General features: G+C 41.4%; 1 protein-coding gene across 1 annotated transcript in view; it reads left to right on the forward strand.

Annotated features, from left to right (window-relative positions):
* LOC108527187 (pleckstrin homology domain-containing family G member 7) overlaps window positions 1-18,536 on the forward strand; it is a 37,139-nt gene that overhangs the window by 6,006 nt on the left and 12,597 nt on the right. The window contains exons 2-8 of the mRNA XM_017868340.1: window positions 1,451-1,578; window positions 4,689-4,729; window positions 8,907-9,002; window positions 9,802-9,945; window positions 13,331-13,426; window positions 13,974-14,075; window positions 18,041-18,154. Of these exons, the coding sequence (XP_017723829.1) occupies window positions 1,451-1,578; window positions 4,689-4,729; window positions 8,907-9,002; window positions 9,802-9,945; window positions 13,331-13,426; window positions 13,974-14,075; window positions 18,041-18,154 (721 nt within the window). The remainder of the gene's footprint in view (window positions 1-1,450; window positions 1,579-4,688; window positions 4,730-8,906; window positions 9,003-9,801; window positions 9,946-13,330; window positions 13,427-13,973; window positions 14,076-18,040; window positions 18,155-18,536) is intronic.

The raw sequence follows: 18,536 nt of genomic DNA on the forward strand, positions 1-18,536 counted from the left end.
TTTTTATTTTTTTTTTTATTTTTTTTGAGACGGAGTCTCGCTCTGTCGCCCAGGCAGCAGGGTGCATTTGTGTTGACATGTCTAAGCGAGCTCTTCTGCTTGGGATTAGTCAAAACCATAAATGGCAAGTAAGGCTCGAAGAGGTGGTGAGTAGATGTGTGGAGTGTTTGTGTCATCACAGCCCTCCCATGCCTCCCAGTCCTCCCTAACAGAGCAGCAGCAGGCAGCTCGCAGCCATTCTGCATGAACAGAGGTGGTCTGAACTACGAACCTGCCTAACTCAGCTCTAAGATCTTTCCTTGCATCTTTTTAAAAAATTATTTTAATTCAGGGAGTACATGTGCATATTTGTTCCATGGGTATATTGCATCATGGAGATCAGGCTTCTAGTATACCCATAACCCAAATATTGAATTTTGTACCCAGTAGTTAATTTTGCAACACTTACTTCCCTCCCACCTCACCCCTCCCCACTTTTGGAGTCTATTGTTTCCATCTTTATGTCCATGGGTACCCATTGTATAGTGCCTACTTCTAAGTGAGAGCATGTGATATTTGATTTTTTGCATCTGGATTAGTTCACATAGGATAATGGCCTCCAGCTCCATCCATTTTGCTGCAAAGGAAATAATTTCATGTTTTGTTTTGTTTTGTTTCGTTTTTGTTTTTTTAGACGGAGTTTCACTCTTGTTGCCCAGGCTAGAGTGCAATGGCACGATCTTGGCTCACTGTAACCTCTGCCTCCCAGGTTCAAGCAATTCTCCTGCCTCAGCCTCCCAAGTACATGAGATTACAGGCATGCACCACCACACCCAGCTAATTTTGTATTTTTTTTTAGTGGAGACGTGTTTTCACCATGTTGGTCAGGCTGGTCTTGAACTCCTGACCTCAGGTGATCTGCCCACCTCAGCCTCCCAAAGTGCTTGGATTACAGGCATGAGCCACTGCACCCAGCTGATTTCATGCTTTTTTATGGCTGCATGGTATTCTATGATGTGTGTGTGTGTGTGTGTGTGTATTTCCACATTTTTACATATTTACACATTTATATGCCACATTCCATGGCATAAACACACACACATTTTCTTTATCTAACCAACCATTGATAGACACTTAAGTCAGTTCCATGACTTAGCTATGGGGAATAGTGCTGCAATAAACATATGTGTACAGGTGTCTTTTTTATATAACGATTTCTTTTCCTTTGGGTGGATACTCAGTAGTGGGATTGTTGGGTTGAATGGTAGTTCTATTTTTAGTTCTTTGAAATGTCTCCATACTGTTTTCCCTTGAGGTTGAACTAATTTACATTCCCCCCAATGGTGTATAAGCATCCCTTTTCTCCACAACCATGCCGACATCTATTGTTTTTTCACTTTTTAGTAATAGCCATTCTGAGTGGTGTAAGATGATATTTCGGCGTGGTTTTCCTTTTGTCTCTTGAGCACAGGTTCTACGAGCACAGGCGGAGTTCTGTGGTGCTGAACTTACCTGGACTTGAGGTGTTCCCTGGGGACCTTCTGGTGTCAGATGGAGCTGCTGATTACCTATGCCACCCACTTCTGCTGCTGAATTCAGGTTCTGTTCATTCAGTATACTTTCATTCCATGCCCTCTGTGGAACAGATATTGCCATAACCAGGGGGAATTTTCAAAATATTGAATAATTAGTAGAATATATGCACTGACCAGTTAGAATCAGCCTCACCAATGACAACAGGCACCAGCTGTTACTGGAATTACTGGAACCAGCTGAGTACCAGTCTTGGTGTTGGGCATTCCATTTACAGAGATGAATGAGGTGTGGCTCGTCCCTTAAAATGTCTTCTGGTCAAATGTCTTATCCCAGGTCCAAGACCTGAGACAGGGGCAGCATCTTAGATCAGAGTGCCCTCTCCAGGCTGGTGAGTAGCTTCCCCATTATTGCTGTCATGTTCCTCTCCCACCCCACTCCTGGGCTTCAGCCTCACACTGGTATCTTCCAACCAGGGTGGTACCATGGGAAGGCAGAGGTGGCGGTGGCAGATGAGTGTCTGATAGAGAGGCAGCTTTAGGGATAAAGATGCATCTTCATCTCATTTGTGAAATAAAAGAACAATGAGGATCTTCAGGGTGTTTTCTTCAAGATTCTTGGGATAGGTAAATCAAAGCCTTTGAGAGCTAAGAGGAGACTTAAGGATTATCCATGCTGGTGGTTTTTAAACTGGTTTGGTTCTTAGCAGAGTCCTTTTTACAAAAGAATCCTTACTTGGAAATCCAATGTATAAAACAAATCCAGGTGAAGCTGCAATGCTTGCAGCTGGGATGAGCCCGAAAGACTCATCTCCAAGGTATCCCAGGAGCCTCGGACACCTGACAAAAGAGTTTGAAAACCAGCAGGTCATCCCTCATTCACATATGTGTGAGTGAGACCCAGAAAGGAGAAGTGGCCTAGTCATGGGGTCAGCTGGTTTGTGCAGAGAAATGGAATCAAGGCTCCTGAGTGTGAGTCCAGTGCCCTCTCTACCAGACTGCATCTGTCATCATCTGTCATCTATGGTATGGGCAGCTGCAGTCTCCTGTATGTGAAGCCCAGGGCCACCAGTGAGTAAATCATAACATGTTTACAGCTCTTTATTTTTACAGACCCTTTCACATCTACTTACTGTCTTATGTGATACAGTAATCCAAGTGAACAAACCAAGAGGGGTTAAGTGATCTGCTTGAGGACATGCCCCTAGAAATCCAAGCTAGTTCTAAACACAATGTGGCCTTAACAGAGGTTAGTACATTTTAAGAGGCTTTAGAATGCTCTCAATTAGTTAACTAGAACAGTGGTTCCCAAAGTCTGTCCTGGACCAGCAGCTTCGCCCTCACCTGAGAAGTTGTTAGAAATGCAGATTCCAGGCTCCCCATCCCCAAGACCTTCTGAATCAGAAACTCTGGGGGTGGTGTCCAGCAGTCTGTTCGTCCATTTTGTTTGTTGTTGTGGTGGTGGTGGTGGTGGTTGTTTGAGACAGAGTCTCACTCTGTGGCCACCACCACACCTGGCTAACGTTTTTGTATTTTTAGGACAGACGAGGTTTCAACATGTTGGTCAGGCTGGTCTCGAACTCCTGACCTTAGGTAATCCATTCGCCTTGGCTTCCCAAGGTGCTGGGATTACAGGCTCGAACTACCGCGCCCAGCCAGCAGTCTTTTTTAACACGCTCTACAGGTGATTCTGATGCCAGCTACAGTTTGAGAACCACATACTAAGGAACAAGGTCATTGCTGCTTCTACATCTCACTAGCTGTTATTTTTGTGTGTGCCTAGCATCATGATAGATACCTCACAGCATAAGATAAGCAGTATCCTCTCTATACCCCTCTGCCCTCTTCTCAGGAGTTTAGAATAGAGGCCTCATGTTCTCAAGTCATGGGCTACCGCAGTGCTGCTCACGCTTTGCTGTGCATATGAGTCACGTGCAGATATAGTTGAAATAAAGATTCTGGTTTAGCAAAATTGTATATTTAAGACAGATAATGAAAGATTGTGGATTCAATAAAGACTCATGAATCTTCTGAATACTCACAAAGCTTTCCCAAGGCTCCAAAGCTAGAAAAGCACAGGAGAGAAATTGGCCAAGGATCAGGGACCCCAATTATTGCAGTTCAAATTGGATGTAGTAATTCACCACCAGGCATGGGATAGCTAAGTGTGGTGAAGCTGATTTGTGCCTAAGGGAGAGTCCACCTAATCTCCCTTTAATGAAGATCAATAAGGTGGTCAAAATGAATGCGAGGATAATCTGTTGGGCAGGTGCCTCCCAAGGTTACTGTGGGAAGGTGCCTTAAGCACATCCTTTGCAGTTAATGCTGCTCAGATCATTGCTTCCCTTTGATTGAATTATTACACACACTGTCCTGGGGGACCTGATAGAAAGAGAGATGGACGTATAAGACATCCAGTTCGTATACCGAATGGTCAGAACATGCCACCCACACCTAAGAGACAATTTTCAGCTTTTGCTAGGTAGCATTACAACTTTATGCAAACAGCATAAAATTCAAAAGGCTAGAACCCAATCGAATCTCTTTCCTTCCTGGTCTTCAAAAGAATGAGGGATTGAATAACGGCTTCTTTCTCAAGTCGAAGCAACTCCTAGTTGATGGCCAGAAGCAAGAAGCCCCAACATAAAAATTGGTGATGTTTTAATGTTCTCTATTTTGGGAGCCTTCCTTCAACCACATCTGGGGATTATGAGTGAAGGCAGTTTCCAAGTCTCCCATTTGCTCAGGGTGCTGAAGTTTGCATGTGGTGGGAGGGTTCTGGTAAGACAGTGTGAAAATAAAGGGCCTGTCCTTTTAGCTCCAAAGTGCTATGGTTCCCTGCCTTAAATAAATTACTCAACATCTTATAGTACAGTTTACAGATTTCTCCCCAAGCGATGAGGAAAAGGAGTTTAAATAATACACCAGTAAAGAAACAGGACAATACCACCTTAAGGCAGCAACAGAACACCAACTTTTAGGTTGCAACATTGCTTCATTCACTCGTCTGTAAAAATATAAATATTCATTTTGTGCATTCTCAAAAGAAAGATAATTAAAGCAGGATGAATTCTGTATGGCTAATTTTCAAAAAGCAGGTTTTGTAAAGCACTGCAATGATCTGTCACTAGTAACTCTAAGTACTTGTAATAATATATTGTCTTTAATTTCACCCAGAATCCAAAAAGCCAAGATGGCCTTTCTCCAAAAGAGGAGTGGTAAGTGTTGCAAATTGCCATTTTTGTTTTAATTAAGCTTCCTGTAGCTAAGAAAGTAAGAAATGGCTGAAGAGCCTCTTCATTCTGCTTTATCTTTGCATAAAGGCAGATGGCACGTGAAATATAAATGATATATCATCACATCCGTAGTATTGGCTATGGAACATGCCAAGGGTTGCCAATTTGTGCAGCGAAACAGTGCTAATTGCCAGTGGTTAATTAGCTCTGAAAAAAAAAAAACACACAAAGCAATCCTAATATAGTGATGCTTTACAACACTACATTTATAGCTTGCTGCTTAGAAAGCAGCTCACTCGATGAAGCAAACTTGCACAAATGTATGCCCCAGTTTGCAGTTGGTGCCATGTATATTGGGAACATTGAAAAATGAATGAGATCTTACAGAAACAGATTCCGCAAATACACTTCTATTTCTGGGAAAGCCAACTGGATTAATCCTAGTGGGTTTGAATTCATTCTTGGTTCCATCAATAATTGATGAGTTATCCATCTCAATCAGTGGTCCCTGAGACTTTACTGCCTAGGACAAGGGTGGCCACAGTCAAGCCATTCCTTCTGGCATGCTGTGGGAAGAGGGAGGGAATGCTCATGATGACAACCGGACTCCTCCTGTTTTCTAGGGGGAGGAAAGGGACTGATTTGTGTTCTCCCAGCAGTACTAGTTGCATGATTTACACACCACAACCAGCAGCAGCAGCGGGGCCTTATGGACTGTTACTATGCCTCATTCTGTTAAAAATCTGCCCACATGGCCTTGCCAATCACTTTGACATCAGTTGCTGACATCTGCAGTGGTTCTATGACACACACACCTTGCTATTTTTTAAGTCCCATCACTAAACAAAAAGTCCTCTGAAGTTCCAATTCTAGCTCCTTCCCCTACTGCCCTATGACCTTGGCCAAATGGATTACTCTCCCTCAGCTCAGATCTTCCCTGTAAAAGACAGAAGACCAGTGCCAGCCTCACAGGGTGGTTGTAATGAATGCCTTATAATGCATGTGGAGCCTACCCCAGAGCCAGGCACACGCAGACACTCAGCCGTATCACTAGTAGTAGTATCTTTAATTACAGTTTGGAAAACTACTTATTCTCATAGCCAAGTATATGATTGACTTTCACGTTTTTTCCCAAAAGTAAAACGTTTATATGGAACATACTCTAAACATTATGAGCTGCAAATCGTAAATTGTTAGTAAAATTGTAACACTATTGCCACCAGGGCTGTTGCTCATCAGTCATTTAGAGACATGCTTTGTCTGCGTTTCTGACAGGTCTGAGACAAGGCTTATGACGCAGCCCCTCCTGAGCTCTTTCCTCGAATAAACAGAGGCAGAGCTGGTCACCAATCACATCTGAGATCTCAGGAGAAGGGGCATCTCCCCCGAGCCCTCCCGAGGGCTTATGCAGGACAGGGAAGCTCTGAGGGCTGCCTGAGAGATAGAATATGCTTTCGGAAGGGAAGAACTTGGCTAAGGAAGGGCACTCTTACAAGTTGTTGGGATTGATCCATTCTTTTCCCCCACAAAGAAGCAACTTGTTCTCCACACATGTGTTGAACAACTGTGCCAAGTACTGGGACAGATATCTAAGATGCCAAGATGCCCATTATCAGCTCACAATTGAGAAGATGGGACTGACAAGTAAACTGTGGGTGGTGGGGGAAAACATGCTAAATGGTTTGCACTGTGTTGGAGGGAGGGAGGCAATGAGGGAGATACACAAAGGAAGAATAATTGGTGGACGTTCTCAGCAAATGTTTTCAGCAATGAAGAGAAAGTCATTTCTAGAAGCTTCACTTTCACAAGAACACAATATCTTGTTTTCTTAAAATTAACATCGTTTCCTTTATCCTCTTATCCTTATTAATCACGTAATTCGTGTCTCTATAAATGGTAATCCACATCAATATAACAAACACACTTCTGTGTTGTGATGTGTTTTTCCAATCTATTACAGATTTTTCCTTTTCCTCCTTTCTTCCTTCCTTTCCTCCTTCCTTTCTTCCCATCAGTATAATATTAGTAATAAAAGCGAACACATCTATAATGTTTAGCACATTACCAGGCACTGTTACTGTTTACCTGTATTCTTGTTTATGCATGTCAGTTAACACATGTGAACTCATAAATTCTACAACAATCCAACAAGGTAGCTAACATTATTACTTCTCATTTTGAAAATGGGGAAATTGATTCAGAGTGGTCGACTAGTTTGCCTGAGGACACACAGCTCATAAGCTATGGAGCATCCAGCATTCCAGGAAGTCTGGCTTTGAGTCTGTTCTAGCCCTGATGTGGCCCTGCTCCTTCAACTGTAGGAGTCCCCATCACCAGACCTGGAAGCTCCTCCATCCATTCTCTCGTTAGAGCTCTCATAGATCTTACCTGTTCTCATTGATTTGTCAATCACTCCAAAAATGTGTATATTCAGTCTTAACCTTCAATTTTGCTCCAGTTCCATGTCACCAGTGACTACAGCACATCTTCATGCCACCTACCTCTTAGTTACTAAGTTTGAGACTCCAGAATTAACCTTGGCATCTCACTTTTCTCTACCCTGTGTGTTCTCTCAAGTAACCTTCACATGCTTTTCATTGCCTCTCCTAACCACTGCTACCACAATGGAGGCAAGAAGGTACTAAATGGGCGTGTCATTTTCAAGAGTTAATGAGACCACTGGGAGAACCGTCTCCTCTCTCCTCACTGGAATACCCACCCAGACATTTGGCCAGGAGGCTGGTCAAACCCATAGAAAGCCATGGTGAGTGCCCTTCAAAACACGGGGCTGGCGCCCACTTTCCCACAGCTCCAATGCTCCTTCCATTGTCTCAGCCTCTTTCTTTTCCAACTGGCTGCTGATTTTTTATTTCCACAACATGCAGTCGCTATGGTTTCAGACATCAACAAAAGGCATATGTCCCAATTGCAGTAGGAGGTCTTTAACTGGTTCCAAGATTCCTTTGCTGCTGTGGAGGCTAATGAGTCTACAATAAGTTTCCTTTTTCAGTGCCATAACCCTACCAGAGAAACCAGCCACAACCCATTAGCACATTCTGAAACTATGACAGGGTCTCTTTTCAGATGCACAGGGAGCCCCCTACCTGCAACGGTAGATATCCTGTGCCTTTCTTGCTCATGAAAACAACATCGATTAACTTTCACCAAACTGTTTAGATCCATGCCAATATCACACACCCTGAGGCAACAGAACAAGTCGAAAAATTGTTTGTCATAAGCATTCATTTGAAATGCAGCCAAGCTGACTTTTAAAAGCCTTGCACATTGTTATTTGATAGCTTCTTCTTGCTTTGGTTGGTAAAATGAACTCTTTAAGTGGGCAATTCATGATGTTGTAATAGAATAGTGAATGAACCGAAAAGAAAATGCTCACAATATAAGTTTAAAAAGCAAGTTGCAAAAGGATGTGTGAATATGATACATTGTACCATTTAAAAATTAATTATTAATGTGATCAGAATATGATATTTCCAATGGGTATGTGAGGGTGAAGACACATTTCATGGGTTTTTTTGTTGTTGTTTGTTTCTCAAGTTTTCTACAATAAACATATATTTTCTTAGCAATCAGATTTTTTAAACAAATATTATTAAGAAAAAATGACTACAACAAAAGTTAAGTGGGTGATTCCATTCTAAGGAAAGTACAGTTTCCAGCATGTTCTGGTATTCTGTAGCAGAGAATTATTGTTTGGGACAAGTTGCTTTAACACTGGGCTTTATTTTGTCATCTGCTAAAATAAGGGTTGAACCAATATGTCTGAGGTACCTTCTGATGTTAATTAAATCTTAGGGTCCAGAGTTTGGAAAAGTTAAAACTGTAAAGGCTATGTCACCCCAAAGGTAGGCATGATAAGACTGTTTGCTGTATGACCATTCTGTGCCTAGGATTTTTTTTAACGTGTAAAATGAGAGGTTTGGACAAGGTATTCTCACGGGCCTGTGTCCCTCAGGTCTGACATTCTGTGGTTCTGTGGCTCCTACTAGAGCTCAGAAATGGCTTTGAAACTGCTTAAAGACAAAATATGTCATCTCTTATCATGAATGTTAGGGAATGAATGAAAGATACCAAGGCTACCGAAGTCGTGTCATTAAAGAATCCATGTTTGAAAATCCTATTTCTAACCATCTTTAAGCAGGGCAAAGACAAACACAAGCACACATCCGATCTGGAAAACTGCCTGTCCTCTGTGAAAATTACCAACTTCAGGGGCTACGACTTCTACAGTCTAAAGGTATCTTTCCCACTGTTTCCTGGGGGGCATGGCTTTTTCTTTTTGTTTTTTGGTGGGGAGGGGAGGGGAAGGTCAGTGTTTTAAGCTGCCAGATTGCGGTCTTGTTTACAGTAAGAGCAAAATGCAAGAGAGGAACCCAGGACTGAACAGGGCCTGCTCTCCTCAAACACACTGAAAGCTGGGGAAAGCCATTTTATCTTAAAGAAGGTAACAAATGTGAGAGCACTTCATAGGCCAGAAAGCCTCTGCAAATGTTAAAAGTGGTTGTTACTACTCTTCATCTCTCTGGACCTGAATTTCCTCATTGGAAACGTTAAGTTGTTTTTGATAAGACGATTTCTAAAGGTCTCCCTGAGCTTTAAAACTCTCACTTCATGCTTCTTCAGTAGTTAATTTCAATAAGTTTTGCCAGTGGAACCTGGAATCAGACTTCCCAGTCCTGGGTTTGGGGTTCTTTGAGTTTTTTATGTCAATAAACTGAAAAAGACACATGATATTCTCAAGCTTAATTCAAAGCATCATCAGTCTGAATTGATTTGAATCTTAAACTAGAAATAATGCACATTGTGCATTTCATGCTGTGTATTAGGAGGAATTGGCATCCCAGAGCCCCACAGAGAAAGCGATGGCTTCGGTCACTTGGGGAGTCACTGTCAAGAGGGATGTCCAGGGCCTGAAGCAGGAAATCATGATTCCAGGGGTTGCTTGGCCCTTTGGAACTGCAAGCCAAAGCAAATAGCCAACAGGTCAATCCACTGAGGTGGAAATGTTTTGTTCTCTCTTTTTTCCTCATGTACAGGATAAGACCTGGGATGAAGTCATGGAAACGCATCACAAACTCCTGACCAATCAATTAGACTTGAGAAAGCAGCAAGAGGCCGTGTGGGAACTTTTCACAAGTGAATGCACCTATTTTTTGGACCATTTATTAGTTCTTAAGATGGTAATGCCAGGCTTAATTTTGTAGTAGATGGAAAATTTGTTTATTTGGGCACTTGTTTTCCTCTTCTGAAAGAAATAAAAGAGAGAGAGAGAAGAAAGAGAAAGAAAGGAAAGAGAGAGAGAAAGGAAGGAAGGGAGGAAGGAAGGAAGGAAGGAAGGAAGGAAGGAAGGAAGGAAGGAAGGAAGGAAAAGAGAGAGGAAGGGAGAGGAAGGGAAGGAAGGAGGGAGTGAGGGAGGAAGGAAGGAAGGAGGGAAGGAAAAGAGAGGGAAAGGAAGGCGAGGTGAGGTTTTTTTTCTCCCTCTTTCAGGGGATCGTGAAAATTTTATTTGTCATTTATTTTTGTTTACCTATTACTCTACTGTCTTTTTATACTTTAACATTGGATAAGATCTTCTTAGTGAACTAGTCCAGTGTCTCATCCGATGTTGAATGAATCTCTTCTGCCTTGTCTCACCAGTTTGCACACTCCTGAGCCAGGGAGCTCACACCCTTCTCAGGCAGTCCATTCCATCTTTCCTTGGCTTCCTTTCTTGGAGCTCTTGCTCCCTCGTGAACAGTGCCAGGTGAATGCTTTTTATCAACTGCAGGGCCACCATTGCAGATTTCAGGGGCTACCATACACATGCAATTTAGTACTGTTTAATTACATGGTATATTCATGATGTCTGCTATGTAAATAGCACCCGTGTGGTTACACACCGCTGCAGCTATGCTCTGGTGAGGCTCAGAACAGAGAATTTTTTCTAGAATAACAATAGAGCAAGGAAGAGAACCATAGAGCAGCTTCCTCCCAGGACCACAGGGGAGGGTGGGCCACACAGCTCCCAAGGTTGCCTCTGACTACAGTACTTTTGCATCCTGATGACTGTCTTACACAGCTAAAAGGCACTGTGCTGGCAGACCTAAGTTCAAGCCCTGGCTCTGCCTCTGATTTGCCTTGTGACCTTAGGAAAGTGTAGTCCTTCATATCCTAAACCAGGGGTTGACAAATCTTTTCTGCAAAGGTGCAGATAGTAAATATTTTGGGCTTTTCAGGCTATATAGTTTTTGTTGCAACCACTTAACTCTGCCATTGCAGTGCAAAAGCAGTCTACAGGAATGTGCATGACTGTGTCACCCAGAAAACATCATTTACAAAAACAGGTGGCAGGCCAAATTAAGCTCACAGGCTGCATAGTTTGACAGTCCCTGTCCTGAGCTATAAAAGAGAAATGACAGTACCGTCTCTGGCTATCTCATAAGACCATTATGATGATCAAATTAGTTTTCTTTGAAATCTATCAAGTGCTATACAAACGTCAGTTATTTTCTGTAAGTAATATTTTTTGTCAATCACAGTGCTAAATCCTTAACTTAGCAAAATGTAAACCACAAAGACACTCTAGGAGAAAATTGAAATTTAGAGACAATATCAGTTAGGATGCTTACAAGAGCATGTAATAGAAAACTAGCTTATAATACAGTATTTTGTTAGTGCTTGTGACTGCCAAGTTCAGAGGTGGGAGAGAATTCAAGACATGTTTGATCAAGGGGCTCAAAACAAAACAAAACAAAAAACATTTCTTTCCATCTCTCACCCTGCCTTCCATGGCATTAGCCACATCCTATGGCTGGCTTCTCTTGTAGTCACAGCATGGTTGCTATCCTTGAGCTCATGGCCAGAGAGAAAGAGAGAGAGAGAGAGAGAGAGAAAGAGAGAGAGAGAGATCTTCTCAGCATTCATAGCAAAAGTCTTGAGATTTAATCTGATTGGACTGGCTTAGATCACGTGCCCACCCGTGAGCCAAATCCACTAGCTCCGTAAGGAAGGAATGTGCCAATTGGTTTAAGGCAGTCAAGACCCAACCTCGGGAGTGAGATCAGCTTGCCACATGGCACATGTGCCGCCTGGGGAAGAGTAGACACTGGGGTGAAAACCAGGCTGTTTTTAGGGAAGAGGAGTATTGCAGAGGGTGGTAATGATAAATGTTCACTGCAGAGAACTAAGCCCCTGAGCTATGCCACCTTCCTTGTCCTAAGAAACAGCACAGAACTTTCTGTCCCACTGTAAACTGTCCAAGCTTTTCAAAATAACATTTCCTGTTTAAGAAAAAGCCAATTTAAGCTCACTGTCAAATACCTCAGTGTATTTAAAGTATATATGTACCTTCCTTTGACACAATCAATATGTTTTCCAAAAGCGCTTATGAGTTAAAAATTTGTAACTCATTTAATAAATACATTGGAGGAGTCAGCATTTTTTTTTAAATAGCAAAATTTCTGTAAAGCAAAGAATCTTATAACAATAGTAGTATTTCTTCCAAATTGTCCCAGTCTATCTGTAGTAATGAGTTCTGTTTCTTACAATCATGTTTTAAATGCTTGGATATTGACAGATTTCCAAACAACCAATACTCCATGGATTTTAAAAGGTCTAAGTGGTTCTCGACAGGTGGCCTCTAGACCAGCAGCATCAGAATCCCTTGGGGACTTGTTGGAAATGCACGTTCTCAGACCCCATCACAGATGAGGGTGGGGTCCAGCAAGTTCTGGTGTAACAAGGCTGCCAGGTGATTCTGACGCAAGTTCAAGAACCACTCACTACACTAATGAAATAATACAGGAATGGGAATTGGAGAAGGTTATCTATCTAAAGCCCAGTCTTTTAACCCCTAAAATTCTTTAAGTAATTTGTCTTTTTGTCCCTTTGAATACTTGCCGTCTTATGTATACAAAGTATTTCTTTTCCAATAAACTGCTGTCTCTTCAGATTATAGAATGAAGGGCAAGCTATCTGTAAGTGAGGATTGTACTTCTTTTTTTTTATTTTTATTTTTTGACTTGCTGTGTAGTTCTCCAGTTTGTGAAATCATCAAATTAAGTAAAATAACATAAAACTCCCTTAATGTTTTCATCCATGTTTAATGCCTCTAAACGAGCTGAAACATTTTACCAGTTATCAGAGATTAACTCACTAAATCTCTACTTTTAATTCCCTGAAAGTAAAGCATATTTGGGTCTTTTGCAGAAGAGAGAGCATATGAGAACACACCATGAATATCGTTTTGCTTTCAAGTTAGTAGTGTTGGCAAGAAGAGAACCTTTGGGATTTCTTTGGCACTAGAAGCAGAGGAAGCCCATTTGGACAGATTCTATTCAACAGGAATGTTGTTAGAATTGACTTAAGCAACCACAACTTTCATACTGAAAAGCTCATTTCCAATATGTTCTATGAAGCTTAAATGTGATCATTTGTCTTGAGTATAGCATTTAAACCTTGAGAGTGCTGATTTCTCCATTGTTTTGTAAAGTTATACCCAGGAGGGTTATGTTTAATATTCTTGCAAAAGGCATGTTTCAAAATTAAAAAACAGAAATTAATGTGCATATGTTTTTTATTTCAAAGATCTTTATGAATACACTAAAATATCTGCAAACTCATGAATATCTCCTAGATGTGGATTTATGGAGACTTTTTGCAAACCTGGAGGAGTTAACTCAGGTGAGCCAAGCAGGAAGATTTTAGTAGTCATGTTTTAATATTCACTAGAGAATCACGAAAATTCATCCTTGGTCTGTTCTTATGCCTCATATTCCATAATACATCTCCATATTCCATTCCCACTCAGGACTTCAGGTTAATAAGAAAGAAGTTGAAATACCCGTTGATGCCTTTCCTATAAATTGTAGATATTAGTTACCCTTTATTTGTCATTTTTCCATGGCTATTTTAAAAAGTAAACACGTTCCTAAGATCTCCATCATCTTCATAAATGTTCATTTTCAACTGAATGTCCTCTTCTCACATACATTATAAACAAATAATATTTTTCCTCTTGAAAGGAAGAGAGATAACAACAGGAATTTATTTATAAGAAATACTTATAAGAAAATATGTATTGGAGAGTGGAGGAAATAAATCTTTGAATTTTGCTAGGAGATAAATTTGAAATGGGAAACGTGTAAGAATGATACTCAAAGTTCAACAAATGTTTATTCCTTAACCCTGGGTGTGTGCCTACTTTTGCTTTCTTTCTCTCTGTCCCTAGACAAGCCTTGGTTTTGTGAACAGTCTCTTTGGCATCATCAAGGACTATGCAGACGCTTCTGAGATTTCCTCATCACTGGATTTTATTTCCGTGCTCACAAAGGTAAACTCCTTCCAGGAGATCTCCGCTTCATAAAGTAGCATCACCCACCTCCCAAGACAGTTGTTTATACCCTACTTGATTTTTCTTCTCACTGGGAAAGTTCTACCTCCACCCTCCTACAAAGGAACTGTCCCTTTCTCTGCCAATCAACATTTTCAAAAATAACTTGCAGATTCTGTTTTCCCATTGTCACATCTCCTGTGTGGGTTTTATTACCACAAAAATCTGCATGCATGGAAAAGCCATTTCCAAGTCTGTTTTTTAAATGACTTCAATTTAAAGTAATATTCATGGCAATAGTTTAGTGTCTGCTAATTACATGATTCAGTTGTTTTAACGAAAGTACCAATTTCTCAGAAAGAAACAGAATAAACCTTCAAATTCATCAACACCCTTGATCATATTTCTGTGGGTGAAATAAGGAGAAAAGAGGAAAACCTGTACCCCGGGTTTGATACGTGCTATTTATTTCTTGAGTAGACATTTGGACATCCTCCCCTACTTTTCTTTTTGTTTTTTCAAGCACAAATAGAACATTTATAGAAATTGACCATATTACAAGTCTAATTTTAGCACATTATAAAGGATTAGCATATACAAACCTCATTCTCTGACAAAATGTAGTAAAGGCAGAAATTTGTAACAAATAACTTATAAATAATTCCCCTACTTTTCTTACTTTGAGATTTTAATCTAATTTCATTTAGCAAGATCTGAATTTTAAACTCCACTTTTTAAGAAAAAAAGATAGATTGAGATTTATTGAGAACTTACTAAGTGCTATGTATGGAGCCAATACCCTGTACACAATAATGTGAAAAATTAAACAAGCTCCTTGCTTTTAAGAAATTTTAAGTCTGCTGGGCTCGGTGGCTCACGCCTGTAATCCCAACACTTTGGGAGGCCGAGGCAGATGGATCACGAGGTGAGGAGATCGAGACCATCCTGGCTAACACAGTGAAACCCCATCTCTACTAAAAATACAAAAAATTAGCCGGGCGTGGTGATGGGGCCTGTAGTCCCAGCTACTCGGGAGGCTGAGGCAGGAGAATGGCATGAACCCGGGAGGCGGAGCTTGCAGTGAGCCCAGATCTCCCCACTGCACTCCAGCCGGGGTGACAGAGCGAGACTCCGCCTCAAAAAAAAAGGGGGGGAATTTAAAGTCTTAAGTCTTGTGGGGGAGAAATTAATCCAATAATGACACTAATGATTATATAATCAAAGTAAGATAAATGCTGGGGAAAAGAAGGAACATAAATATCATGAGTGTCCAACAAAGGAAACCTTGTAAGTTGGGATGCACAGGTAGGAAATGCTTCCTGGGGATATGACACTTGAGAAGATGCATGAAGAAGGAAGAGTTTTTTGTTTTTTTTTTTTTTTTTTTTTCAGACGGAGTCTCTCTCTGTCGCCCTGGCTGGAGTGCAGTGGCTGGATCTCAGCTCACTGCAAGCTCCGCTTCCGGGGTTCATGCCATTCTCCTGCCTCAGCCTCCCATGTAGCTGGGACTACAGGCGCCCGCCACCGTGCCCGCCTATTTTTTTTTGTTGTTGTTGTATTGTTAGTAGAGACGGGGTTTCACCGTGTTAACCAGGATGGTCTCGATCTCCTGACCTCGTGATCCGCCTGTCTCCGCCTCCCAAAGTGCTGGGATTACAGGCATGAGCCACCGCTCCCGGCCAGAAGGAAGACTTTTAACAAGGCAAAAATAAGCGGGAAGATCCTTTAGTGAACATTTAAAATGGGTTGAAATAAGATCTTTGGACGTTTTTGTTTGTTGTTTAGTTTTTTTTTATTTACTTTTTTAAGACAGCTTCTCTGTTGCCCAGGTTGGAGTGCAGTAGTGCGACTTCAGCTCACTGCCACCTCTGCCCCCCAGGTTCAAGCAATTCTCATGCCTCAGCCTCCCAAGTAGCTGGTATTAAAAGCATACACCACCACACCCAGTTAATTTTTGTATTTATCAAGTCAATGAGATAGAAACTGAGGCTTAGAGAAGTTAGATAATTTGGCAGAGATCACAGAGCCAATGGGTGGTAGAACTGGATATCTAAGCCTGACCATTAATGACTCTGTTTTTCTTTCTTTCTTTTTTTTTTGAAGAGGAGGGTGGACAGAGTCTTGCTCTGCCACCCAGGCTGGAGTGCGGTGGCACAATTGGCTCACTGCAACCTCTGCCTCCTAGGTTCAAGCAATTCTCCTGCCTCAGCGGCCCGAGTGCGCCACCATGTCCAGCTAATTTTTGTATTCTTAGTAGAAACGGGGTTTCATCATGTTGGCCAGGCTGCTCTCGAACTCCTGACCTCAGGTGATCCACCCGCCTCGGTCTCCCAAAGTGCTGGGATTACACGTGCAAGTCACCACGCCCAGCCCCATTAGTGAGTCTTAATCCTGGCCTCTAACCAGTTACTTCCTGGTTCTGACATTTCTCAAGCATCTCAGTGCCTCATGAGAAGACCCTCCCTTTACCTCCAAGTCCTCTTCAAGGCTCAGCTATCAACTTTCCCCTCCAAAATAAACTCACATCATCTTTCAAATTACTTCTTGCTGAAGCCAAAACTTGACATTGCTCTCTATAGTGTTTTGTCTTCTGAGGTCCTATAACAAAATATTTTTCTAGGTTTCACCATCTCTGGCTTTGTTACTATCACTTCTGTTTGTGGTTTTTCAGGCTGGGTCTGCTTTCTCTACTCGCCAGCAGGTGTGTTTTCTTGCTCCAGTTCACCACATTGGGATACTATTGGAAATTCCTTAATGCAGCCCATGAGTCATTATATTATCAATAAACCTATCAATGGACACATAGGCTTAGCAACATGGTAGACACTATGGAATCCTGAAGAGAGTGCCTGCCAGTAATGAGCCAGAAGAATTGCTGAAGAGAAAAAGAATAACCGTCATTCCCAAGAAAGACGCTTAACTGAGATGGTGGCATGTAGTTCAGTGTGCTCAGTTTACCCATTATATGTATGAATATATATATATATAATTGCCTTATTCTAAAAACAATTTTAGGTGGCTTACAAATGTGTAGTCATTATAGCAAGTTTAAGACATTAAATAATGAAGAAAAGGGAAGACAAGCATTAGATTGAGTAAGATAAAATGCATGCTGCTAAATACAGTACGCTGAGTAGAGATGTCCCAAATTTCTTTTTTTTTTTTTATTTTTTTTGTTTGTTTTTGGAAATGGAGTCTCCCTCTGTCACTCAGGCTGGAGTGCAATGGCGTGATCTCGGCTCACTGCAACTTCCACCTCCTGGGTTCAAGCGATTCTCCTGCCTCAGCCTCCCAAATAGCTGGAACTACCAGCATACGCTGCCACGCCCAGCTAATTTTTTGTATTTCACATTTTTTGGTTTCAATGTGTTGCCCAGGCTAGTCTTGAACTCCTGAGCTTAGACAATCCGCCTGCCTTGCCTCTCAAAGTGCTAGGATTACAGGCGTGAGCCACCACGCCCAGCCAAGATGTCCAAAATTTCCACATGTTTAGAAGCCAACAAAATTAAATGCATGGAAATTCTTGAGGTATATCAGATGAAAAGTTAAGTGTCCTTACTTTAATCACTTAGTATAACACAAACTTAACATTAACCAACAGGGTCACCCAAATCAAAGGCAATATTTGTTACTGGGTGTCCTGCAGGGTGTGGTGCCTGAAGAAACCTTAAACAGAAGTGAAGGGGTGCATTAAATCAAGACAGCCTAAATAGAATTTTCTTTAAGTATAGGGAGAAAAAGACTATTTATTGAGGTGTCAGCTGTTTATTATTATTTTGTTAAAATAACGTTTATTTGGAGATTACCTCTGTATTTCTACGCAGTTGTAGTGTCTGCTTGATCACGGCGCCTCCTTCACTTTTGCCTGTTCTAGTTACTGATAAAAGTGAAGAGAAATAGTCTGTCAGGGCTCAATGCTCTCCTTCACTTGTGTTCATCCTCCTTCTGCTCTTCCTTTCTTGCAGTATTTCCGAGGGAGTCTCTGTCAGAGCCACCAGACCTACTGCCTGAACTATTCAGCTGCTATCTTTTATCTTGAGAGCCTGAGGCAGAGAGATGACTTTGGAATTTATTTAAAAGTAAAGTATCATTTTCTTTTCTTTCATATTTTTTCTGGTGCTTTTTGGGTGTCATGTGTACTGGGAATGATTGTATTTAAATTAAATGGGAAGAAGAAAACAAAATGATCAACACTATGTTTCTTTTTTTATTTTTTTGTTTTTTTTATACTTTAAGTTCTAGGGTACATGTGCATAATGTGCAGGTTTGTTACATATGTATATTTGTGCCATGTTGGTGTGCTGCACCCATCAACTCGTCAGCACCCATCAATTCATCATTTATATCATGTATAACTCCCCAGTGCAATCCCTCCCCCCTCCCCCCTCCCCATGATAGGCCCCGGTGTGTGATGTTCCCCTTCCCGAGTCCAAGTGATCTCATTGTTCAGTTCCCACCTAT

The sequence above is a fragment of the Rhinopithecus bieti genome, unplaced genomic scaffold (assembly GCF_001698545.2).
Source record: "Rhinopithecus bieti isolate Rb0 unplaced genomic scaffold, ASM169854v2 scaffold_2453, whole genome shotgun sequence".
Classification (NCBI taxonomy): Eukaryota; Metazoa; Chordata; class Mammalia; order Primates; family Cercopithecidae; genus Rhinopithecus; species Rhinopithecus bieti.